Source organism: Nipponia nippon, unplaced genomic scaffold (assembly GCF_047370975.1).
Source record: "Nipponia nippon isolate SJK-2023a ecotype South Korea unplaced genomic scaffold, ASM4737097v1 scaffold_31, whole genome shotgun sequence".
NCBI lineage: Eukaryota > Metazoa > Chordata > Aves > Pelecaniformes > Threskiornithidae > Nipponia > Nipponia nippon.
Window position 1 is genome coordinate 6,178,879 of NW_028262349.1, and position 25,479 is coordinate 6,204,357.

Consider the following 25,479-nt stretch of genomic DNA (forward strand, 5'->3'; position numbering starts at 1 on the left):
GGCGTAGGGGCGCGCGCCGGTAGCATGGCGGCCGCCCGCTGCTTGCGGCTCTGCGGGCGCTGGCGGCCGGCGCTGCTGGGGCCCGCGCGGCGCCGCCTCTTGGCGGCCGCCTCCTCCGCGGCCCCCCCGGCCCCGCGGGGCTCCGCGCCGCCGGCCCGCGCCGCCTTCAGCACCGGCCCGCGCTGGCACCAGCGGAGCCCCGGCGGCCTGGCGGGGGGCGACGCGCTGGAGGGCGGCGGCGGCGAGGACGGTAGCGGCGGCGGCGGCGGCGGGGCGGACGCTGGCGGAGCCGGGCCGGTGATGACGGCGCTGACGCCGCTGCTCGTCCCGGAGCATTTCCCCAACGTCCCTCTCATCGCCGTGACGCGCAACCCCGTCTTCCCGCGCTTCATCAAGATCATCGAGGTGAGGGGCCGCCGAGCCCGGCCCAGCTCGGCCCGGCCCAGCCCGGCGGGGCGGTCCCGGGGCCGGGGGCTCGCCCTCGCCGCCCCAGCCGGCTCGGCTGGAGGGGGCTCGCTGACCGCCGCCGAGCCCAGCCCGGGGCCGCGGGGCGGGCGATGGCTCCGGGGCGGTGTTGCCCCGGCTGCCGAGCGGGGCTTTGCCTGGCCTTGGCCCGGAGCCCTTAAGGGGGCCGGCAGCCTTTCGGCCCGGGCTTTCTGGTGGGCGGCGTGGCCGCGGGCCCGGGTGCCGGAGCTTGCCGCCCAGCCTCTGGCAATGGCGGGGCGCTCTTCTCCTCGAAGCCATACTCCTTGTCTCTCCCGGTGTCTTTTAATCGTAGAGTACAGGGGCGGGTAGCAAGGTGTGTAACGCTCTACAGCCTTCTGCTTCTTAGTGCTTATTTCTAACTATGTACCCTGACCATATTGGAATAGCGGTTTCTTTTGGGGCAGTTACGGGCTTCACGTTTCACAAGTATTGCATCAGAGTCAGTAGCGCTGCTTCTAACAGGGAAGGTCAGTGATTCACACAGAAACTCTTTCCGAGTCTGCTGTCTCCTCCGTGTTCTTTTTCTGAAGGTTAAGCAAATGTGTCCTTGGTTTAGCTTCGCGGGTTTGTGTCATAGCACCAAGAACAATATTTGTGAAGGCAGTAAACTGCGAGCTGCAAGAAGAAAGCATGAATTCAGTGTAGAGCAACACTGCTATGGTGGGAGAGGGTGCTGAGAGATGGGGATGGTAACCTCAACATTTCAGAGTGTGATCTTTCCCCTCTGCACCTCTATGTGTATTTTTAAGAGCCGTAAATTTGATCTTTGATATGTGACTTGAGCTCACAGGCCAGAAACACTTTTTCCTCCTGAACTGCAACCATTTTGGAACAAGTACTTGTGTTTTTGCTCCTCACTAATATTTTACCAATCTGATTTTGGAGTAGATGTAACAAGAACTGAATCAATAGTTTCCTGCTCCTGTGGTCTTGTTTATCATAATGTTATTTCTACTATAGTATTTTTTGCATGTCCAAATCTAATATGTGCAACTTTTAGTGTCTTTCTAGATGTGCTGGGGGAAGGAGAAGGTTATGTATTATTATAGTCTTTAGGCACCATATGACACTTCTATGCGTAAGTCATTAATTTCAGTGCATAGGTCAACAGTGTCTTACATCAGGATAATTGTTCAATTAAATTAAAATAGATGTACCAAGATTAGAATAGGCCAACAACGGTGGTATCGGTCACGCTGCTCTGTCAAGACCATGCTGTTTATTGTCAAAAGCGTTGAGCAATGCAGCTTACGTCCATCGCTTTGAAAGAACGCTCGGTGGTCGGCAGTGTGACTTCATGCAGCAGCAGAATTCACAAGGAGGTATTTTCTTGGTCACTGAGGGTTCAGCCTGCTGTGATAACAGTTACAGCGGTGCCAGGGACAGATGTGTGGCACCCAGGGAGCGGAGGGGAGTACGAAGGTAAAGCAGGAAGAAATGCTGGCTGGGACTCAAAGCAGGGACTCGGGTAGGCTGGTGGGTGTCGGAGAGCAGTTGAACAGAGGGGGCTTTGGAGAAGAGGATTTAAACTAGGCTGGGTGGGCAGAATTCAGGCAATCGGTGGGGAAGATTGGACTAGCTCCCCAGTGGGAGTGGAGAGCTGGGACGTGCAGGTACGGAAGGGGAAGGGAGCAATGATGGCAACAGAAGCTCTTATAAAGTGTTGTTCAAGTGACTGAGAGGTTTCTTGCTTCTAAGACTTGTACAGGTTAGGCCTAGTTTCCCCCCCCCCCACCTTCGAGCTTGTCTTATGTACTCAGTGGCTTGTTTTAAATACTCAAAGTTCATGTTTCTCTAATATTCTTCCACATTACTGTCCCCTAATGAGGGCAAGGCTAGAAAAAAAAGGATGTTAGACTTCATAATGCAGTCATAGGGTTTCACCATGCCTGGCCTTACATGCTGAGGGTGCAAAGCTTACGGAAAATCCGCCTCTGACTTCATACCTGTTGTTGTCCTAGGTAAAAAATAAGAAGCTGGTTGAGCTGCTGAGGAGGAAAGTTCGTCTTGCCCAGCCTTATGCTGGTGTTTTTCTTAAAAAGGATGATAAGTAAGTTGTTTCTCTTGATCTTTTTCAAAATTTAAAAATAAGCTATTTTCCTGACTAGGCTGCATTTACACTAAAAGCTATGATCTGAAATTCCCTGCCTTGGATAGTATTACAGAAATTGCATATAGGCTTGGACCATCCTCTCACTGTGACAGTTTTCATTGCCACCACCAGCACTGCTAGGAGCTTGAGTCTTGCTTTAGGAAAGGCTGTTATTATTTGGGAGGGAGATGAACCGTCCAGGTCGTTGGGTGATTTGGAACGGGGCTACGTGGTGGTAGCAGTGGGGATAAGGTGAGGTGTCTCTGCTCCTGAGTCCAGTTTCAAGTTCTGCAACCAGTGACTGTTTCTGTCTTTTTTTAATCTTACTTGCTTTCTCAAGATTCTGAACAGCTACTCCAATTTTTTTCCTCCATAGCAACGAATCTGATGTGGTGGAGGATCTGAATGAGATCTACCAGATGGGAACTTTTGTACAGATTCATGAAATGCAGGACCTTGGAGACAAGCTGCGGATGATAGTCATGGGACACCGAAGGTAATTACTTGTACTTCTGCTGCATCTCACCAGACTTCTTTATAAACAGATATATCCCTTTATTGTTTTCACTATGTGTGTGCATTTTCATACACAACTCGTGTATGGCAAGCTTTTGCTTTGTTACCTGATAGTGCTCTGGTGCTCCAGCCCCGATATTCTGTGTGCTCCTACAATGCGTCAGGTTAGCCCCAAAAAGGAAGAGCTGGTGCATGTCATTCTCATATAAACTGTACTGTGATGCAAGCAAGCATTCATTAAGCTGAAGTTTAGCAGTTTCTTTGACAAGTACAGCAACGTTTAGTAATGGTGAAAGACATTCTCTGAAACTAATTCAAGGCAGTGTTTTTGCTTTAAAAAAAAAAAAAAAAAAGTGGTCCAGAACTGTAATTATGTCTTGTCTGCATAATCTTGTCCCAGAACTGAATTGAAGTAGACTATTGTTGGGAATATAGGTTTAGCTATTTGTGCACCAGAACTGAATTGAAGTAGACTATTGTTGGGAATATAGGTTTAGCTATTTGTGCAAAGTACTTTGAGCTAAGACAATATAAAATTGTGGTTTTAAAAGCATCAAATAATTAATTTCCATTAGAAGGAAAAATACAAGGAGAGAACCATGGTGGGGGAGACAGATTCAGGGTGGGCTTTGCTTCGAAGCATTGTTTTTTTCCTCCCACTCACTTTGCTTCGGTTGCATTTGTTCTGGACAGCAAAGAATGGGCAGTACTTCTCAAAGCTGAATTTGCATAGTTTGCAAGTCAGCTCCTTTCCAAATGAAGTCTTAGATGTCCTGCTGCATTATCAAAGCACAACCTTGTTTGATTAGATTTTGGAAATAGGCAGCTATTGGGTTTGGTTTGCTTGGAAGGTGTGGGGAATTGGGCTTTATTTATTTGCTTGAGACACAGGGCACTGGTCAGTCATGTCCACAGGAACCGCACTGGATATCAGATCTGAGGACCATGCTGTATTTGCAGGGAAGAATATAGAAAAGGAAACTGTTGTATCAGCAGCCAAAATAATGAAATGTTGTGTCCTGCAAGCGTGGGTCCTCTCATTTCTAAATCCCTCCCTTAGCTCTCCCCATACACCTTCTAGCACGCCTTCTGGGTCAGGGCAGCAGGTTCTGTAGTCAATCCAGAGATATTTGCATGCTCACTGGCCAGCTGGCTGCTGCCAGGCTCCTTTCCGGTTGCCCTGCGAGGGGATGTTCTTCTACCCAGCAACTGATTTCCACCACCAGCAGCCCCACCCTCCAGAAAATGTTTTTGGACATCATTGTCTGTGACTCTATTCTGTTAACAAGAGTAGTCAAAATTTGCTAGTGGCAGATAGTCAGAGTAGTTGAGGAGGTCTTATTTTTTTGAAGGAGATCGCATGGAAAATGAGACTGTGAGAGCTCACTGACAGCTCACTCAATCCTGTGAGCTGGTGTCCTGGTTTCAGCTGGGATAGAGTTGATTTTTTCTTCCTAGTAGCTGGTACGGTGCTGTGGTTTGGATTTAGGGTGAGAATCATGTTGACACCACACCGATGTTTCAGTTGTTGCTGAGCAGTGCTCACACTGGTCAAGGGCTTTTCAGCTTCCCCTGCTCTGCCCGGTGCCCGAGGAGCTGGGAGGGGGCACAGCCAGGGGGGCTGCCCCCGCCTGGCCCCAGGGCTATTCCATACCCTGTGGCGTCATGCCCAGTATAGAAACTGGGGGAGTTGGCTGGGGGGCAGCGATCGCTGCTTGGGAACGGGCTGGGCATTGGTTGGCAGGTGGTGAGCAATTGTATCATGTATCACTTGCTTTGTATATTATTATTATTATTACTACTACTACTATTCTATTTCATTTTACTTCAATTATTAAACTGTTTTTATCTCAACCCACGAGTTTTCTGACTTTCACCCTTCCAGTTCTCTCCCCCATCCTGCTGGGGTGGGGGCAGTGAGCGAGCGGCTGCGTGGTGCTTAGTTGCTGGCTGGGGTTAAGCCGCGACAGCTGGGAGGCTGCTGCCCCACAAGGTTTTTTGGCCTCCATATTCACAGCCTAGTGAGACAGCTTTGTTGAAGGCTATTGCAGTTCCTGAGTGGTTGTCTAGCACTCGTCTTTAGTGGGGTAACCTTTGAAGCGAGTGGAGAGGGCAAGATTTTGATCCCTTTCTGGAGAACTGTAGGTCATAATCTGTCTTGACAAGGTCTGACGTGAGGCTGTATGCACAGCAGGCAAAATTCAGAGACGTTTAAAAACAGTAACAGGGAAACTTTTTTTGGAAGGTGATTATGCTGTGTGATCTAGCCTGTCCCTTTTAAGGGACTCAATTAATTGTTGTGGAATATATTGTGGGTTTGATCTCTTTCAAAATCATAATCTAGGAAATCTCTTTGTGTAATAGAGCAAAATTTCAAATGTCTCGCTATGGAATGACTTCAAGGTCTGTTCTACACATGGTATGTAATATTTAGTATTACAGTAGATAATGTAGCAGACGTAGTTTAAAGCAGAGAGATTGATTGCTGAGAATCAGAAAACTGAAGAAGCAGAACATTATATTCAGAATTGAAGTGAAACAGCGAACTTGCTTTTCAGGAGAGACAAGAAGAGGGTATCAGTCCACATCCGAGTTGTTGGCTCATGGAGCTGGAGAAACTAGCTCCTGAGCAGACATACTAACAACGATGCCTTACTAATCGTTCTGTTCATGTGCTGCAACTTGTCGCTGAGAAGTCAGTCAGTCTGTGATATTGAGCTTTGTGTGCATGTGTGTGTTCACCGACATTATTTAGATTATTTTTCTTTTAATCGTTAGAAATCTGTTTTTGTAGTTCTGCAGCTGGTTTAACCTAACACAGTCTATGATAAAGGTGCTGTCAGCTGCCGTTGGCCTCTCATTCACGCACCAATAGGCTGATTCAGTGGTCAGTTAACTTTTATGTATGGCGACTTACTTATAAATTTACTTAGTAAGTCCTGTCGGTATCTACCACTTGATTATTACGGTTTTACTAAATCAAGCCTTATTTTGACAAAATGAAGCAAAAGCTAAATCTTGTCAAAACACGTACAATCAGTCACCAGTGTTAAAGTTTGAAATTTTAGTTTACTCAAAATACAACTTAGCCTCTTTCCTTTTCATGCTGAAGAGCTGAAATCACATATAATGGAAGGGAATTGGTTGTAGCTGGTCTCTTTTGGCTTTCAGAATTCGTATAAACAGGCAACTAGAGGTTGAGCCTGAGGAGCCCGAGAACAAACAAAAAGTCAGAAGGAAGCAGAAGCGCTCTAAGAAGGAGGCTGAAGAGGAGCCTGGAGCAAAGGACCAAGCTGTGGAAGTGGTACTAGATCCTGTAGCTGCTTCCTCGCAGGAAGTTCTCATGGTAGAAGTAGAGAATGTGGTTCATGAAGATTTTCAGATCACAGAAGAGGTTAAAGTGAGTGAATTAATCATGCAAGCCTGGACTTGTCCTGTAGAGTTGCACCTATATTTCTGGCTTAAAAGGAAGAGCTCTAAAATGAGGCTCTAATTTCAGGCCTCAGAAACCAGTTCCTCCTTCTCACAGTCACTACGTGAGGGGGTTATATAAAAATAATGATTTTTCATTACAACAGCTCAATTCCTTAGAACTGGTCACTTCAAAAAGTTGCTGAATGAAGAATTTGGGCTGTCCTTAAATCTGTGTAATATCCTCTGTCAAGCTGAGTCTTTGCTCTAAGGTGGCTTGAATGGTCAACCTGATGATACCTTCTGGCCAAGAAGCTGTTAAATTTTGTGCGTGCAGGAAGACCGCCTAGAGTCCTTCTTGCCTTTCTGTGTCTCCCAGGAGGGACAGCTGCCCCGCCACCTAGTACCACTACGGCGCAGCGTTGCAGATGGGGGGCCAGGGGCTGGCTGGCTGTGCTCCCGTGCTGGAGAGGTTGGGGAATGTCATGTTTGTACTTGTACAGGCCTTGTCTGCCCTTTTCCAGTCTTCTTGTTGATGACATCTTTGTTTTGTTTATAGGCACTTACTGCAGAAATTGTCAAAACAATCCGGGACATCATTGCCTTGAACCCCTTGTACAGGTATGTGTTTCCCATGCTGCCCTGCTTTGGGAACAGCGTGTTCTCAGGCTGGAATATGCTGAGATTTTCTATTCCACTTGTTCTTTTGCTGTAATGAGGAAGAGATATTTGCTGAGTCGTCACCTAGAATTTTGGTTTGGGATGCAAGCTTTATCATCCATTGTTGGAAACGGGAAGTTTTGAAAACCTCATGTGAAACTTAAATCCGAGGTAGGACGATAAGTCCTATGGCAGGTGATCTGGGTCTAAGTGAAGCTCACTGCAATAAGTATCGTGGTCTGATCCATGTAATATGAGCATAGTAAGAGCGTGAGCGTACTGGCACACAAAACTTTTACATAACTGTTAAGAGAGCATTTCATATATTTAGTTCTATTTATCATCGATCATTCCTTTCATCAAGTGATTTATGTGTTTATTACTGAGTATTGGCTTAGTCAAATTTTTAAAAAAATGAGTTATTTTTGCTATCAAACTGAGCTGTGTTTCATTTCTTTACTCTGTCATAACAAGTAAATAACTCTATAAGGATACTCCCTTATGAATGTAAAAGTTTACTGAGCATTTGGGGTTTTATTACCATTTTTTCAGAGAGTCTGTACTTCAGATGATGCAGGCTGGACAACGTGTGGTAGATAACCCTATCTACCTGAGCGACATGGGTGCAGCACTAACGGGGGCAGAGTCGCAAGAACTTCAAGACATCTTGGAAGAAACCAGTGTAAGATGAAGCTTTTAACTAAGGCTATGCTAACTGAATCAGAAGTATGTCTGCTATACGGCATGGTTTCTTTACCAGCCTCAGTACAGAGGGGACTTCAGTACTGTGTTTGATGATACGTTAATATCGGTGATTAGGTTCCTGTTGGGGGATATAGTAAGTCATTAATAACTTGCCTTAAGGGAAAGGCTGGATGCTCTGCATCGTTGGTGGCAAATAATTGTCTTTCACACATTGGTTGCATGCTGTGGGATTGCCACACGGTTCATCTTTTTACATTTGCAGGTGCTGGAGAGTTCTCCCAGACAACCGGCTGGGAGCTTTTTATTCTCCCTTTCTCACGGGGAGTTGCCAAGAGTACAGTGTCTCAAAAGTCATTTTGTGTCTGTCTTTTCCAGATTCCCAAACGGCTTTACAAAGCCCTTTCCCTTCTAAAGAAGGAATATGAGCTGAGCAAACTTCAGCAGCGTCTTGGAAGGGAGGTAAGTTTTGTCAAGTGACACATACCTTCTATGTATTGATATCATGTCTGCCGCTGTGATGCTTAGCATGGCCGGTGAAGAATTTTAAAGCAAGACAGGTACACACTCTAAAGGGAGGTTATTTTGGAGTTAAAATTTGATATTACTCTTCTGTTAGAAGAACGCATGCATGTTTTAAAAGTAACAAGACGTGAGGCTACGGCATCTGCTGTTAAAATGTGTCCAAGCTGTAATTTCATGCAAGCAGGTAAATCCTAGAGGACTGCAGTTTACCAAGCATCTGTGTAAAAATATACAGCATAATACTGTATGTAGCACAGAATAGTGTAAATAGCACAATGTTATTTTAAAAGACCCTCTGCTAACCACTCTGAACTGAGCAGTTCCTGACTGTTGTAAGTTTTAATCAGAATACAATAACTGCATCAAAATGGTAGCTAAGTATATGAAATGCAAAGATTTGTGTATACTGAGTCAAAAGTTCCTGGGTTTATTAACTCCCAATAATTGGGGCTTTTAAAATTCATGCTACGTGCAAAATGCTTTTGGACCAGGGTGTAGGAATCATGGGAGACTTCTTAAGCAAATTGGACACATGCAGTCTGTGGGACCAGATGGGATGCATCCAAGGATGCTGAGAGGGCTTATCACTGTCATTGTTTTGTTGTCTCAATCATCTTTAAAACACTGTGGTGATTGGAGAGGTTCCTGGTGAGTGGAAAAATTTAAATGCCATGCCCGTCCTCAAGAAAGAGAATTGGGGAGACTACAGACACGTCAGTCTGCCCTCAGCCCCTGGGAAAATTATGGGGAAAACCCTTCTGGAAGCCCTCTACAGGCAAATGAAGGAGGACATGATTTGGAAGAGCCAGAAGGGATTTTCCAAGAGCAAACTGTGCCTCATCAACCTGATTGCCTTCTCTGATAAGAAGGCCTAGAGCATAAAGGGAGAACAGTGATTGTTGTATACCTTGACATTAGCAAGGCCTTTGTTATGGTCAGCCATAGTATTCTTGTGACCAAATTGGGATGTTACAGACTGGAAGGATGTAGTACAAAGTGGGTGAAAAAATTGGCTAGACTACTGGGCAGAAAGGGTTGTGATCAACAGAGTAAAGTCTGACTGCAGCTAGCTACTAGTGGTGTCCCTCAGAGTCGGTAAGAACCTCCTCAAGTTCAGCAAAGAACAATTCGTAGTCCCACACCTGGGTTGGAATAACCCTGTGCAACAGGACAGGCTGGGTGCCAACTGGGTAGAAAATAGCTTTGCAGAAAAGGACTTTGAGGCCCTGCTATGCAGGAAGCTGACCATGAATTAGCAGCCTGTCCTTGTGGCAAGGAAGGCCAACTGCATACTGGGCTCTGTTTGCAGTTGTATAGACAGCAGGTCGAGAGAAGTGGTTATTCCCCTCTATTTGGCACTAGGGAGATCACATCTGGCTTGCTCTGCCCAGCTTTTGGTCTTCCCAGCATAAACAAAACGCTGAAGTACTGAATCATGGCCAGTGGAGGCCACCGAGATGTGGAGGGAGCTGGAGTATGTCACAGAGTCACTTTTTACATTGGAACATGCTGCAAATGATTTCCGAGTAGTATTTTCAGTTACTGAGAAGGTCATAACTGAGAAGTATATGGAAGCATTTGATGGGTTGTACCAGGAACAGAATAATTACTGTATTTGCTGCTGTGTCTAGGTTGAGGAGAAGATCAAGCAAACACATCGCAAATATCTTCTCCAAGAGCAACTGAAGATCATTAAGAAAGAGCTAGGTCTGGAAAAAGAGGACAAGGATGCTATAGAAGAGAAATTCCGTGAGCGACTAAAGGAGCTGGTTGTGCCAAAACATGTCATGGATGTGATTGATGAAGAGTTGAACAAGTTGGGCTTGCTGGATAATCACTCCTCAGAATTCAAGTGAGTGCATGGCTGTGTCCTCTGCTCTCAGGGTTAGTTGGGAGAATGAGAGAAATCAATACAATTCTGTGAAGCTCTTACCTTACGACTTTCTTTTCTTTTTTTGTCATAGTTGTTTTCCCTGACTGTAGCATGTGATCACATCCTAGCTATAGGATTGTTCTCCAAATCTCCTATGTTTTACTGTAATTTACCTCTTTTGATCATTTTAGGTCTTCTCTTGCAGCCTAATGCTGTGGATAAGAACTGTGCCTTTCCTTACCCCTCGTGAAATGTGCAGTGATTCCTCCCGCCCTTAATTTTGGCTATCCTCCCTTGTAATTAGGTGTTTTCCTTAGATGCGGAGAAGAGAAGCTAGTTACATGACACTGGCGAAGCTACCTGAGGTGGTCCCTGAAGTGGTGGGGCAGGGTTGGCATTGCAAAGGAGTGAATAGCTTTTACCACATAATCCATGACACGGATCGTCAGAAACTGAGCTTGCTTGGAACATTGCTTGCCTGTTGAGGCGTGTGTGCTATACAATGCAGCGGTCAGCGTACTCATCAGCACTTTAATGTCCTGGATCTTTCCTTCTAAAACAAAGTATCTTTTATGGAGTAAACGACTGTGTTTGAGGGCAGACGTGTCATTTGGATGAGAAACGTCTTGATAATCATAGACTAGGAGGAGGAGGGAGGAGGCTAGGAAAGACACACTGGGCTTCCCAGCCAGCACAGCGCCGTTCCCCTTCCCTCAGAGCAGTAACAGTGGTGGCAAGTTGGCAAAGGAAGCACTTGGGAGAGAAAAGCCAAAGCTGTGTTGGCGTGGCGATTGCGGTAGAGCGAACCCTGGGACCAGCCAGCCAAGCGTGGGAAGGCTGTGCTTCTCCGTGTTCCTGACTGCACACTATTTACTGTTTGCTGCGTCTTGCAGCCCTCCCTGGACATTTGAATCCCTGATCTGAGTGTGCAGAGTTTTAGAACAGATGAGTTCTGCTTTTACGCGCTTGTTTTCTCCTCAGTCACAGTCTGTTTAAACTGATTATCTCTACCGTTAGCTTCCACACTAACATCCTTATCTCCCAGCCTTAAATCTTTCTCTGTTGTGTTGTACATCCAGCTGTTTTTCCTTGCTTCTGAGCCAGGAATCTTTCTTCTTTACATTGTCTTGGTCCACTGGGGAAACAGAGAAAACTGGGTTGCTGTCTTTAACTTTCATGACCTGATCCAAACAGTTGACAGTAGTGCAGAGCTTACAAACAATCCTGCTTGTCTTTAGGCAGGACCCAGCCCCACACCAAAAAATCAAACGGGGAGTTTGTGTGCAGAAATCTAGGTCTTTGCATGATACGTTGGGGGCTCTTCGTCTCAGGAAAGCAAAAGCTGTGGGGAAAAAAAGCTTTGATTTTTTGGGGGGGGGGGTGGGGACGACAAGGGAATGAAGACCATAATGAAAGGTTAGCAATGACTGCCCAGATAATGATGTCCTTTTCATAGCCTCCCTTCCATGAGTGGTTTATATCCCACTTGTTCTGGCTGAGGTTATTTTGGGAGGCAGTGGAGGATGGCGTGAGCTGGTTGTTGTCAAATCGCTCTCATTTGTGTGTTTCTGTCAGTGTTACACGGAACTACTTGGACTGGCTGACATCCATCCCGTGGGGAAAGTGTAGTGAGGAGAACCTGGAGCTGAGCAGAGCCCAAGCAGTTCTGGAGGAGGATCATTATGGAATGGATGACGTCAAGAAGCGAATTCTGGTAAGGCAGGAATAGGCAGTGTGTCCCATTTCGCGCTCTGCTTGGCATCAGGCATTTTGGTTGTGTTTCAGATTGCAGCTCTCCATTGAATTTGTGTTAATTCATGGATCAAACAGAAAGCTGAAGCAAAGAACAGAATGTTCTGGTGATCAGTTAATGTGTTTAATTACTTATGGCAATGAATGTCATATTTTGATTTTGAACAGCAATATACTGTTTTGCTCTTTACTGCTGAGCAAGTGAATAAGTGTCCAAGGGAAATAGTCTTTGGATTTTAATCAGTTCATTCAGAGACTTATTAAAATGGTTCCGCTTGACTGGCAAAGTTACTGCCTTTCCAAAACACACAGAACCTCTACTCATACCTCTAAAATTAAGAGGGGGGGAAGTCAGCGAAGATGCATGTTTGCCTCACAACCTTTGCCTATCCCCAGAGTTGTGTTGGAGGCTGAAGGGTTTATAGGCAGTGCAATACAGCCCTCACGTAAGCAGACAGGGTAGTTTTCAGTGTTGCCTTGTTCTGCAACTTCTGTCACTGGCCTGAGGACGTCCCGCCTGTGCTTGCTGTGGTTAGGGAAGCTGTTTTAGATGAGAGTGGATACTTGCAACAGGTTGCAACAACTTCGGCAGCTTGCTGTGGGAACGGCCTTCCTTTCCAGGGGACAGGAATAGGCTCCTCCTTGTACCCGCCCAACGTGTTCAAGCAGTAAAAGACAATCCCAGTCTGGCAGCATTTGTATCATACTGGGCAAGTGCATGAAAGTGCCCCGCGGAGGGGAGGCGGGTGCAGATACTGACTTTGCATTGACAAATCGTGGTGAGAGCTTAGTGGATTTGGTGAAGCCGTTGAGTGTAGCTAGCCTTCAACTTAGCCATTGCCTTCCAGAGAGGGCAGTAAGGCAGTTTCTCTGATGGTTCCCACGTGCTGTATATAGCAGAGCTTTGTGTTGCCTTGGGGACAGCACTGAGGCCACCTCAGTAATTGTTGTGCATAGAAACATATAGGCATCTCCTAAGCTAACAGTACGATGCCATTATACATAATGAATAGTAAATTCTTAGACATCCTGGGATTTTGGTTTTCTTGAATTGCTTTGTTCCAGTCTCTTCTAGAAAAAAGATAAAGGTTGTGAAGTACCTCCTCGCTGACAGCCAAAGGGGGCTTCTTTCCCTAGTAGTGCCCAAGTCTTGTGACTAAATCTCACTATCTGATTTATTATTTTGAATGTTTTATGGTAAGCCTGTTGCATGCTTGCAAGCAGATAACCTCTTTTAAGTATCAGTCTCTTGTGTTGCTTGTCAACGCTATTCATGCTGACTAGGCCCAGCCTTTATACAGAAATAGATTGAGTCGCATCATACAGGTCTGTGCCTTTGATTATTGATGTGATTAATTCCACGCAGAGGAGATTCTCCAGTTGTAGCAATGCAAGCGAGGTTGATGATTTTAAGGTACTGAGAAATATCTACACAGGTTTGAGCCTTAATTAGATTGGTGCTATTGTTCTCGTGCAGTATTGCTGTGGAGTTCAGTGCTGTAGGTGGAAGAGCTCAGGGCTCATCTTTACTAAATAACCGGCTTGTTACAGGGGAGCCGCATCTCTCTGTCCACTTGCACAGTGATTTCTCCACTATAAACATATGAGCAGGTGAGACTTCAGTTCTGAACTGTGATCTTTTGATTTCTCAACTGCTGAGTGTTATTTGAGGGTTGCCTAGCATAGGAGTGTGAAAAGATGCAAGTTCAACGTAGCAAAGAAGAAGTGGTACAGTAGGAGATGCTCAGTTGTAGTTTGAGAGACTCAGGTGAGAACGTGGGAAGCTGGGAGAACTAGAAGTCTGTCTTCCAACTCTAAGACAGTGGAGGGAGAGAGACTGCTTCTCCCGGTGAGATGAGTCCAGAGCACGCAGCCCAGGGACAACCAAGTGTGTAAATAACCAGAAGGAAGAGAGGTGCGCAGAACTCTTACTTAGCTTCTCCCCTGGCCCTCCCCAGTTCCTTTGAGTTTTGTTTATGATGCTCATTTTGTAATTGTTGCTTGACCTGATAACAAATATGTTTTGGTGTTGCTGCAGTTGCCATCTGTTCACTACTGGTGCTTCCTCTGTTCTGCAGGAGTTTATAGCAGTCAGCCAGCTGCGAGGATCCACCCAGGGGAAGATCCTCTGTTTTTATGGCCCCCCTGGCGTTGGCAAAACCAGCATTGCCCGCTCCATCGCCAGGGCCCTGAACAGAGAGTACTTCCGCTTCAGTGTTGGAGGGATGACTGACGTAGCAGAAATAAAAGGACACAGGTCAGTGTAACTTGAGCAGTTTCTCTATCCAGCAATTTTTACTAATGTCCAACTTCAGTTAGGTTCCTGTTTTGACACTGTGTGTACTTTCCTTCTCTGTTCTGCCAACCTTTGCTGACAGGAGTTGGGATATAGGGAGAGGTGAAATGGATAGCAAAGGGCGGAGTTCAGAACATAATCGTATTCTGGTCTCTAAGTGCAGTTGCTCCCTGCTTCTTGTGAGGGCTTATGGGAGATCTTTGAAAAGCTGTGTGAGCTACCCAAAAGCATTGGACCGATGCCAGATGCTAATTCGTGTCTGTCTATAAATGCCAGCGCTAGAGGACGGTGACGGTTTGAGCAGGGTCATTCACGTGTTCAGGTGTGACTGAGACTCGGTTTCCGAATAATCAGGAGGGAGGTGCTGCATGAGGAAAACTTAGGAACAAGAGTATTCATGGGGAGAACAAGAAGGTGTGAATACAAAAATGAGTAAATCTGACCCTGCCACGGGTTTATTTTCCTTCCACATACACCTGAAAACAAAACTAGCACTGTTTTCAAACTAGTAAGAGTAGCAGTTCTGCAGTGTGAATTGAACCTGCGAGGTTCTGCCCTATATGATAGGGTTCTTCTGGGGTTGTTTAGTCTGGAGAAGAGGAGGCTGAGGGGAGCCCTCATCGCTCTCTGCAACGGCCTGAAAGGAGGCTGGAGCCGGGGGGGTCGGTCTCTTCTCCCCAGGAACAAGCGATGGGACGAGAGGGAACGGCCTCAAGCTGCGCCAGGGCAGGGTTAGGTTGGATATTAGGGAAAATTCCTTCCCCAAAGGGCTGTCAGGCCCAGGCTGCCCAGGGCAGGGGCTGAGTCCCCATCCCTGGGGGGATTTAGAAGCCGGGGAGATGTGGTGCTTGGGGACATGGTTTAGTGGTGGCCTTGGTAGTGCTGGGTTAACGGTTGGACTTGGTGATCTTAAGGGTCTTTTCCAACCTTAATGATTCTATGATTCTGTGATACAGAAGCAGAGAGAAATATTTTACATACTTGGGATGTTCTCTGCTCTGTGCCTCTTAGCGTTCGCTCTGTTCTTATGCTCTTGCTCTGCTTCTGCACGTTCCTGGATTCCAGTTCCCTCTAGCACAAAGATTGTGTTTTGCTGTTAGCAGTTTGTTCCTCCAGCGTATCTTTTGATTTACACTGATCTTCCTTTTTTGTCCCTACCAAGTGAGGGAATGAAACGTTCCCTTTTCTAATGTTTCTTTACCCAAAAAGCAAGAAGTCACTATTCAAATATCTCTGTTCTCAGCCTTACCTCCTTGCTTACCTCTAATTTAAAAGTGGTTAAAACTAAAGATAAAAACTGCAGTCTGGGAGTGTTCGCCCAAAATTCATGTCTGATCTCTACTAGAAACAGACTAGGTGGGTCTCGGTGCTCAGTATGGTGATGGAGAATGCTTCTGCTAGAGGCAGAACAAATAGAGACTTGTTTCCCAGCAGGATATACCTGTTCCATCAGCTGCATGCTATGTCGTGTGATGTGTGCTGTACTTCACAGCGGTTCCCTAAATACAGTCTCTGGTAAAACAGGAGGACATACGTTGGAGCAATGCCAGGAAAAATCATCCAGTGTCTGAAGAAGACCAAGACAGAGAATCCACTTATACTGATCGATGAGGTGATGTATCTGGTCGTCTTGTTTTTGCTCTTAAAAACATGTATCAATTCTTGACCCCAGTAGGAAAGGTGAAGCAGTAACTCTTAAAAATCCCGGAGGTTTTTTCATTTAAATGAGGCAGGGCTCTCAAGTTCTTTGGGTGACGGTGATACCTTAGACCCTTTGTTTTCTCTTCCTGTAAGAGACTTCAATATTTCAGTTGTGCCCTTCTCATTAAATTGCAGCTATTTGGATCGCGAGGATCCTAATGGAGCTGGCTGGATATTCGGAGACTTCAGTAGCTCTTGTGTTCCCTGCCCAGGTGTGGGTACATCACTGTGCACAAAACCACCATTGCCCATGCGATTACTAGGAAGAGTCACTCTCTCAGCAGGTCTAAAGCAAGACTGTGAGGAATAAGATGCTTACAGTCAATTTGTGGTCTGATTTGAGAATAAATGAGCTGCTGGCCTACTGCTTGGTGGAAAAGCAAGCAAGGACAGGATATAATAGCAGGTGTTCAGAATAGGCTAAAGGTCTCTCTAGCCTCCTTGTGTGCCAGGCCTGGGAAGGACCAACAGCAGATGTCTTGGGAATGGTATGGGGGACCAAGAACCTGGGTAATGAGTTGCAGTGTAACGTAACCAATGGGTATCTTGATTTGAAAGGTAATGAAACCTGTAGGTCATGGCGCTTAAGTGGTGCTGGTGAGGAGACTTGTGTTGGCTGTAGTAGCAAACTGCATTATGTCTATCTAGGTATTGCTACTCTTTAGGGAGAAAAAGCAGTGGAGAGCGGCCCTGTTGTGACCTCTTCTTCTGAGGACATGAACAGCGCTGGAAGAGACAACAACCTTGGGCAGGGTCCTGGGCAGCCGGCTCTAGGTGGCCCTGCTTGAGCAGTGGGGTTGGACAAGATGACCTCGAGAAGTCCCTACCAGCCTCAATCAGTCTATGATTCTGTGCAAGCAACAGAGGTCACTAGCTGAGCTGTGAGGAGTGGCTGCGTGTAGGCACTTGGCACCTTGGGCAGAGTGAGGAGAACGTCTTAGCTTACGTATTGGGGAAATGGTATAAGCTAGCACCCTGTAGTCCTCCCATGGTGGAATAAGTATTCTGGTCTGTGACTGTAGCTTAGCTTAGTGTAACGAGTAGTAACCCACTCATCCATGATAACTCACTTGCTTTTGATTGCATGCACACCCCCTGAGACTTCATGGCGCTTTTCTACAACACTGTTCAAGTCCTGTGTCTTGCCAGGTGTGTCAGGCCCTCACGCGGTAGGACAGTGGGGGCTTGGGTGAATGCACAGAAAACTGATAGACTGGTAGCAGCTGTTTATGAACAAACACATGAAGATTTTCAGATGGAGCCTTTAAAGAATCTTTGCGTGAGAATTTATTGTGGTGAGAAACTTCTTCGAACATTTAAAGGTTTTTTCCCATAGGTGGATAAAATAGGAAGAGGATATCAAGGGGATCCATCCTCAGCCCTTCTAGAGCTGTTGGACCCAGAACAGAACTCTAACTTCTTGGATCATTACCTTGATGTTCCTGTGGATTTATCAAAGGTATTTCTCTCTTCTGCAGAGGCTGTAGAGCTGGAATGTATGAAGGCATATCAATGCAGAGATTTCCTGTCCGTGAAAAGATGCTGACATTTTAGTCAGTTGGAAATTCAGACAGATGGAATTGAGACAGGAGTGGTACAGGGCTGTCTCTGCAGGAGCTGGCTTTAACCCAAGTGTCTGTACGTACTTAAGAGAACACGATTACCAGCCTGTGTCCTATAGCTCTAACTCCCTGTAGAGCTAGGGACACAGAGATGCGTGGTCTCAGCTACAAAAGGCGGGAGTTTTTCTTCTATGTAATGACTGGCAGAGTCGCTATCAAGTGAGGTGGCTTCATGCTGCTGTCAAGCTTTTGAAATTGGTTGTCTCCGCACACTGTTGCGCTTTTTGTGCAGCTTACATTAACTGCAGAACTGATGGATTAGAAATATATATACATAATTTGGTCACTTCTGTGCTAACTTCGTAGAAGGTGGAAATAACTTAGAAGTGTGATCTAGATCTCTCCAGGCAAATAGTTTCCTGGTCCGTATCAGACCATTCCAATTTCCCAGTTTGTGCTGTGTGTATTTCTAAACATTTATTTTGGGGGTAGGAAACATCCTACTACATCGTTCTAAAATCCAAAACTTTTCCTGTGATAAAAACTAGATTCCACAGAGAAGATCATCTTGCTCAGCCCTTCAGATAAACACAGAACTGAGGAACTATCGCTTGGACTACAGCAGCAGGTTAACGAAAATGCTTAATAGGATCTTGTAATATTTCTAGGTACTTTTTATTTGTACTGCCAATGTAACGGAAACCATCCCAGAGCCGCTGCGGGATAGAATGGAAGTGATCAATGTATCAGGATATGTAGCAGAAGAGAAACTTGCAATTGCAGAGGTAAGCGAAACCACTGATGGGCTGTGAATTACATCTGATAAAATGTTTTTGGCAGATTCAGGCTTACATATTTACATCCAACTGTGTGCAAAAAAAATAGGCACGTGGCATTTTGGACAGAGTTCCTCTGATTTGAATGCCCAGTTAAAGTAACTCCGGTGTTCCATAGGCTGTGGACTCCAGAAAATGACATTGAGCTAATTGCAGGATGAAGTTAAGTGAATTGGAACCACCAGGCTTTTGTCACAAATGCTGACAGAAGGATGTGGGGGATGATTTCTTTCAGAGGTACTTGGTCCCTCAAGCACGAGTCCTGTGTGGCTTGGATGAAAACAAAGCCAAAATCACATCGGATGTCCTGACTGTTCTCATCAAGCAGTACTGCAGAGAGAGTGGGGTGAGGAATCTGCAGAAACAAGTAGAAAAGGTGAGGGAAAGTTGTGTGTAACCACGACCGCTGTGCTTCAGCCTTCTCAGCTTTTTCTACAGAAACAAATTACTGTCTCACTCAGGTACTGAGGAAATCTGCCTATAAAATTGTGAGTGGAGAAGCAGAGACGGTCCAAGTAACACCCGAAAACCTGCAGGACTTTGTAGGAAAGCCCATCTTCACCGTGGATCGCATGTATGAAACCACTCCTCCAGGAGTGGTGATGGGTCTGGCCTGGACAGCTATGGGTGAGACAAAACGACTTTTGGGTTAACATCTACATTTCTGTATAATTCTCAAAAATTGAATGTGATAGTCAAACTGAATTTTCCCTACTGAGTCCAGTGAAGTTTACTGGCACCAGTAAAATTAAATTCCTTGGCCTTTTAGATCTGACAACTTTGTCCCCGAGGAAGGGACCCTCTCTTACTCCCTTACCCAAGCTCATTTTAGCTTCAGACCAGCGTGTTTTCTCTTTATGCTCCATATCCCGTAAGAACCGCATACCTTAGGAACAGCAATGACTCAAAGCGTAAGGCTTTTCAGAGAGGACGAGACCTCGTCTGCTTCCTTAAAAGGAGGAGGTGCCATTCTGACTTACGGCACAGCTGAGGCGTGCTGTATCTCTTCAGTGATGCCGCAACACTGACGTGGCTTTCCATGTCAAGGGCAGACAGCGGTATTCTAGCGCTCTGTCGGGGTGGGTGCCTTTGGCTAGTTACCGTGCATTGGATTGCTCCCCTGGTAACTTGGGGGCGTATGTGCACCACAGTGTGGAAATACAGCACGCAGCAAAGGAGGTGACCCCTGCGTACTCTAATTGACCTTGGGTAGAATGGAAGTAGTTGAGAGGGAAGTGGTGGAGAAGGTGAGAGGTGTCTGAGACCGGAAAGCTGAACTGGCTGGAAGTGCGTTACGGTAGGAGCCCATCTTTTTGGCTACGGAGAGCCTGAAACCATTATAAGAACTGAATTATTTCCACTAAATAGGGGTTGCATCTGTATTGGTGGAGTGTGAAGTCCAAAGAAGCGATGGAGACTGTCAGTGCAGTGCTGTTGAGATTTCTAGCTAGCCTTCCCGGAGGGATTTAGAGAGCAGGTTGCAACTGCCCTTTACCCAGAGCTAGTGTCTCATCGGGGCCTCAGTTCCAAATTCCTGACACTGCTTCTGCATCACCAAAACCTTCTGGTTTGATTTTCCTTTAACTTTTCTCAGGATGTTGTTTTTCTTTTCACTCTTAGGAGGTTCCACTCTGTTTGTTGAAACATCCCTGAGGCGACCCAAAGACAAGGAGAACAAGGATGGGTCCCTGGAAGTAACAGGGCAGCTGGGAGATGTAATGAAAGAGAGTGCCAAAATAGCTTACACATTTGCAAGAGCCTTTCTGATGCAGAAGGACCCCAATAACGACTTCCTCATGTCTTCCCATATCCACTTGCATGTGCCAGAGGTAAACTGATGCAGAGTTCAGAGCATGCGTAGCAGCTCGGCTGGTTTGCTCCCCTAGACGTGAAGCTGGAAAGCACTTCATTTGTCCGTACGTTGTGCAGAATGCCCTATTCTAGCAGTAAAACCTAGAAAAGATGACATTTTCCTCAGAATCCCGTGAAAGCATTCTTATGAGCTATGTTTCCATTCCTTTCTGCAGCAAGTGTGTGGCAAGAGTACAGGGGCTTGGATAATGCTGTAAGGAATGGAGTGGCTGGATTGGAGTGGCTGGAGAGCTGTCTGGCGGAAAAGGGCCTGGGGGTGTTGGTTGACGGCTGCCTGAACATGAGTCAGCAGTGTGCCCAGGTGGCCAAGACGGCCAATGGCATCCTGGCTTGTATCAGGAATGGTGTGGCCAGCAGGAGCAGGGAGGCGATCGTGTCCCTGTACTCGGCACTGGGGAGGCCGCCCCTCGAATGCTGTGCTCAGCGCTGGGCCCCTCACCCCAAGAAGGACACGGAGGGGCTGGAGCGTGGCCAGAGCAGGGCAGCGAGGCTGGGGCAGGGGCTGGAGCCCAAGGCTGGGGAGGAGCGGCTGGGGGAGCTGGGGGGGCTCAGCCTGGAGAAGAGGAGGCTGAGGGGAGCCCTCATCGCTCTCTGCAACGGCCTGAAAGGAGGCTGGAGCCGGGGGGGTCGGTCTCTTCTCCCCAGGAACAAGCGATGGGACGAGAGGGAACGGCCTCAAGCTGCGCCAGGGCAGGTTTAGGTTGGGTATTGGGAAAAACTTCTTCACTGAAAGGGCTGTCAAGCATTGGCACAGGCTGCCCAGGGAAGTGGTTGAGTCTCCATCCCTGGAGGTAAAGGACGGATAGACGTGGTGCTCGAGGACATGGTTTAGTGATGGACTTGGCAGTGCTGGGTTAACGGTTGGACTCGATGATCTTAAGGGTCTTTTCCAACCTTAACGATTCTATGATGCTATGAATCCTAGGCTTTTGTTGTAGCTGTTGGCCCTGTCCCGCAGGTGGGGAAGCCACGGCAGAGAGATGAGTGATTTGGATTAAAGCTTGTATGCAGCTACATAGAAATCAAAGTTTAGGTCTCTGTGTTACCAGGCCTTCATAAAGGCTTCAGGTCACTCACACATAGTCGGTAACACTGCTCTTGGTCTCTGTGCCGTGGTTCCAAGTCCATATAATGGCAGCGGTTGCATTTTTCGTGTTTGGGACTGAAAATAAATGCACACGATGCTCGGAGGGGCTCGTACGCTGTGTAACGGGCTTTGGGCACGTGCTTTACTGAAGACAAAGTTTGTGCTATCGCTCTGCCCAAGCTTTGCTTCTGAACTGTTGCGTGCTTTAACCTGGTGCACAGTCTCCTTGTTGCAGCTTGCCCTGTTTGTCGAGGTGCTTGGTTGGTATCTGTGTCTTCGTTTCCTGGAGGATCAGAAAACAGCAGACACTATCTCTGCCTCTACTCCCTCTCAAACATTCATTTCTTCTGCTCTTGCCTCAAAGATCTGTTTGATCTCAGATGAATCCAGACTGTCACTAGTTTAGGCCTGGGTTTTGTTGGGATTTCTAAACTGAGTGATCTTTTCTGCCTTGAGTGGTTTTCAGTATTGTCCCCCACTGTTTTGTGAGGCTTGATGCTCTCTTCCCTTGTGATGCTGACCTGTTACGTGTTTCCATGGTTGGCTTAGGTCAACAAAAAGCTTCAAAGCATTCACGATTTTTGCTCCTGTTGCTTATTCAGAGTCCTGAGCCTGATGAGTATTGTGGTGGCATCAGGCCAGAAACCAAATTGTAGACTGATGGGTTATTCCTCATGAAAAAGATGAGGACCGACATCGCTGTTAAGAGCGATGTTAAGAGCTGCCAATTCAAATAGCAGGATTCCATCAGTGATGCTTTCACAAAAACCTTTGTGAGACCCCCTGAAATCGGGGCCACGTTAAAACAGCAACGACAAAGGTGGTGTCTGGCTTCGCTACTCTTTGAATGAGCTAAAGGCGTGGGGGTTGTGCTTGTTTGTTTTAAACAGGGAGCAACACCAAAGGACGGACCAAGTGCCGGGTGTACTATAGTAACAGCTTTGTTATCGCTGGCCATGAATTGCCCAGTGAGGCAGAACGTGGCCATGACTGGAGAGGTGTCATTAACTGGAAAAATTCTTCCTGTTGGTGGAATCAAGGAGAAGACTATTGCGGTAAGAGCTCGTGTCTTGTCTCTGTGCATCATCTGTGGGAGAGCGCCCTGGGTTTGGCTCAGCGGTGACTGGGACAAGCGGAGTGGGAGAGGCAGGGGTGCAGTGCACACTGGAGAAGCCTGCTGGGGGAACGTGGGAGTCTTCCCTGTGCCTCTGGCTGCGAGGAAGGAGGTGGGACCCCAGGCTTTGTTCCAGGGCGTCTGTGTTGATCTCGTTACTGCACTGGTAGCATTAAGGGTGGAAAGGGTCGTCCGGCTGTTAAAGCTGTCTGTCACAGGCTGGGATGGTGCAATGATCTGTGCTGGGCTGCAGCGCCTGTTTAAGGAGGGCATCCAGCGTAGATCTGACAGTATCCATAAGGTATCGTCCTTAACGCTAAGGCTCTGTTCCCCAGTTCAAGCTTGAATTTGTCTGACTTAAAATTGCGTACAGATATCGCTATGTTTTTCTGGTTTAGATGGAAGGAACTTACTTTTAGTCTCTTGCATTTTCCCCTGCAAGGTTTCTTTCTACACCATAATCAAGTTACTTAATCCTTTTTTTTTTTTTAGTAAGCTATATAGACTGAGTTCTCTGAAGGACTCTTGCAAGCAGTGGATTTATAGCGGTGCTTGCTTTTTTTGTTTCAACCCTTTGCAGTTTTCAGAATTCTTTACCAAGCACTGAATCTCTCTCCGTACTTGGCATCTGCACAGCTCCTGCCTGCCCCAGCCCTGCATCACACGTTTTTCTGTCTCCAAGAACGGCATTCGCTCTGTCGGCAGCCTGCTGAGCTGGGGCTTCGCACCAGTGTTCTGTCCCCAAACCTGTTTGGGCGACAGCCTTGTGCGATGGGATTCCTTTTCCTCATGTGGCTTTAAAACGCGTGATTTCACTTTTTGTTTCGTGACGGTCGTTGCAGAAGGACCAGCACGTGAGAGGGATGTCTGTGGCGCTGAGGCTGGCTGCGCTCGCAGGAGTGCGAGTGGCCAGACAGGGGTGAGCGCAGGATCACCTGTAAAGCGAGGGGGTACAAACCTGCTGCTTGAGCGGGCTCCCTTCTGTGCCCCTGCCGGTGCAGGCGTCCCTAGCAAAAGGTTCTGTAGAATGGGTCACACATACCGATGCAGCGGGTTGCTCTGATAAGCTGTTTCTAATTCTTCCTTTGATTCTAGGGTTTACCCTCACCCAAGTTGGAACAGACTTTTAAAACTCTGTAAAATCGTAGGAATTGGTCTGAACAATCCCCCAGTGTGCTGACATAGCCCTGCTAAACTACCTCCCGCGTCAGCTGTCCCTGCAGCTGAGCAGGGGGGACTGGAGATGTGGGTTTTGGGGGCTTGGGGAGATCTACACCACGATCCAGCCTTCGTTCCTCTCCTATACGGAATGCCCTTGCTGCTCTCCAAAGAACAGAGTAAAGCCAGATCAGGCTCCTAAATAGCTGTTCTTGCTTTCTAAAATGGGAGAGCATGTTTCTAGTAGATGGATGGATTTCTGGGACCCAACAGACTGCATTCGTTTCTTTTCCTGGCAGGCAAAGAGGGCAGGCGTTACCTGTATCATTCTGCCATCAGAGAACAAAAAGGATTATTACGACCTTGCTGGGTTCATTACAGAAGGACTGGAAGTGCATTTTGTTGAGCACTACAAAGAGGTATTTGATATAGCTTTTCCAAAGCTGGACTCTGCTGGAGGATGACGCTCGCCGACCTGGCTGGAAGGTGGTCTGTCCCTTAATGCTCGGCCCCCGCCCAGGGATGGGGCGACCTGGGGCAATCCTGACGTGGGACGTGGAGCTATTGCTGCTGCGCAGCTGCTCGAATGAATTACGGCTTCGGTAGAATAAAGTATTTCTCACTCTTTAATATTGAATTATGATCCATGTTAAGTATTTCCAATAAAATTGTGAAATTTTACCTAAGGAATGTGCATGTTATCAGCCACAGGCAGCGGAGCTAGTCTCGTCTCTTCTAATTAAAGATTTTTTCAGTTACTTCACTGTAATTCTAAATACCTGCTTATGGAAACGTTAACTCTACAAACAGAGCTGGGGCTACGATTCACAGCTGCAGTGTTCCTGAAGTTCAGTAGCTCTCGGAAACCTCTCCCCATCTCCGTGTATGAGCCTGTGCCTGGTCGGAGGGGAAACTGTGCAGTTCTCCTACGACAGCTCAGCAGAGGTAGCGCGTCCAGCCGCAGAGGGACACGGTTCTCCTCCACATTCAGTCACAGGCCAGCCCCACCAGCGACAACTCCAGCCTTACAGAGAGCGCAAACCTGGACAGAAGAGCACAGCGCTCCACCGTGGGCTCTGCCACTGCACCTCCGTGTGTTCACCGAGTTATAAAAAGGAACTAAAATGTCTTAGCGTGACTGTTGTACATCAATAAACACGGGCTTGGGCCAGAGAACTTCAGTACTTCGTCTTATGGCGAATGCTAGAAAAACTGAATTTAAATAGGGGAAGAGCAGTGACATGAAGCTTAGCTGAAATGCACTTCTTTGTGCTGGTCTGCCTGCACAGGGCCTGTCTCACAGCAGGCAGCCCTTAGTGGAGAACAAAGAATCATCCTGCGGAAATTCAGGGAGCTCCTCCTGACCGCAGTTCCCTCTCGTGATGTGATAAACCCTGCAGAGAGCAGGGCGTGAGCGGAGGGCGCGAGGGGCAACGCCTGAGCAGGACGAGCTGCCCAAGGCTGAAGTGCCATGGGAAGGAGTGCAAAGCTGTTACTACTTCCAACAGCAATTTCTGTCTGCTGACTTCTCCTCTCCCACCATCTAGGTCTGGAGACAGACTGGGAGGTGGAAGGTATCGCAGCCCTCACAGGCTTAGCTACTGCAGGGGCTTCCCCGTCCCGAGAAAGGCTAGCTCCGCAAGGTCTGGCGGAGGAGGATTCCCCCTCTAGAACGTAGCACAGGCCAGTACCAGCATCGCCAGCTACAGGCAAAATAAAACAGCAGCGCAGGTTCTGCATTACCGCAGCTCAGGGACTTGTCAGCACCACCCCTCAGCACCCCCTGGAGCACCCTGCTCCTACAGGCTGAAGCAGACGTACCATCAACAGTCGCTG

General features: G+C 47.2%; 1 protein-coding gene across 3 annotated transcripts; it reads left to right on the top strand.

Moving 5' to 3' along the window:
• LONP1 (lon peptidase 1, mitochondrial) lies at positions 1–24,324 on the top strand. 3 transcript variants are annotated; one of them, XM_087769774.1, is made up of 18 exons: positions 2–405; positions 2,448–2,536; positions 2,955–3,074; positions 6,266–6,494; positions 7,065–7,126; positions 7,718–7,847; positions 8,246–8,329; positions 10,024–10,244; positions 11,841–11,979; positions 14,096–14,274; positions 15,838–15,925; positions 17,351–17,473; positions 18,245–18,361; positions 18,648–18,788; positions 18,874–19,039; positions 20,033–20,241; positions 22,262–22,426; positions 23,943–24,324. In XM_087769774.1, exons 1-18 carry the CDS (start codon positions 25–27, stop codon positions 24,105–24,107), a joined length of 2,808 nt encoding a protein of 935 aa, XP_087625900.1. In that variant the 5' UTR covers positions 2–24; the 3' UTR covers positions 24,108–24,324. The 3 variants fall into 3 exon arrangements, with proteins under 3 accessions (XP_087625901.1, XP_087625900.1, XP_087625902.1); XM_087769775.1 differs by lacking the exon at positions 22,262–22,426 and having other exon boundaries at positions 1–405; XM_087769776.1 differs by lacking the exon at positions 2,448–2,536 and having other exon boundaries at positions 264–405.
• Positions 24,325–25,479: the final 1,155 nt, after the last annotated feature.

Excerpts from the sequence above, each read along its gene's own strand:
- LONP1 (XM_087769774.1), top strand. The coding sequence starts at position 25 with ATGGCGGCCGCCCGCTGCTTGCGGCTCTGCGGGCGCTGGCGGCCGGCG. Across the intron at positions 406-2,447 it reads GCTTCATCAAGATCATCGAG|GTAAAAAATAAGAAGCTGGT; the intron begins GTGAGGGGCCGC and ends TTGTTGTCCTAG. Across the intron at positions 17,474-18,244 it reads TTCCTGTGGATTTATCAAAG|GTACTTTTTATTTGTACTGC; the intron begins GTATTTCTCTCT and ends TAATATTTCTAG.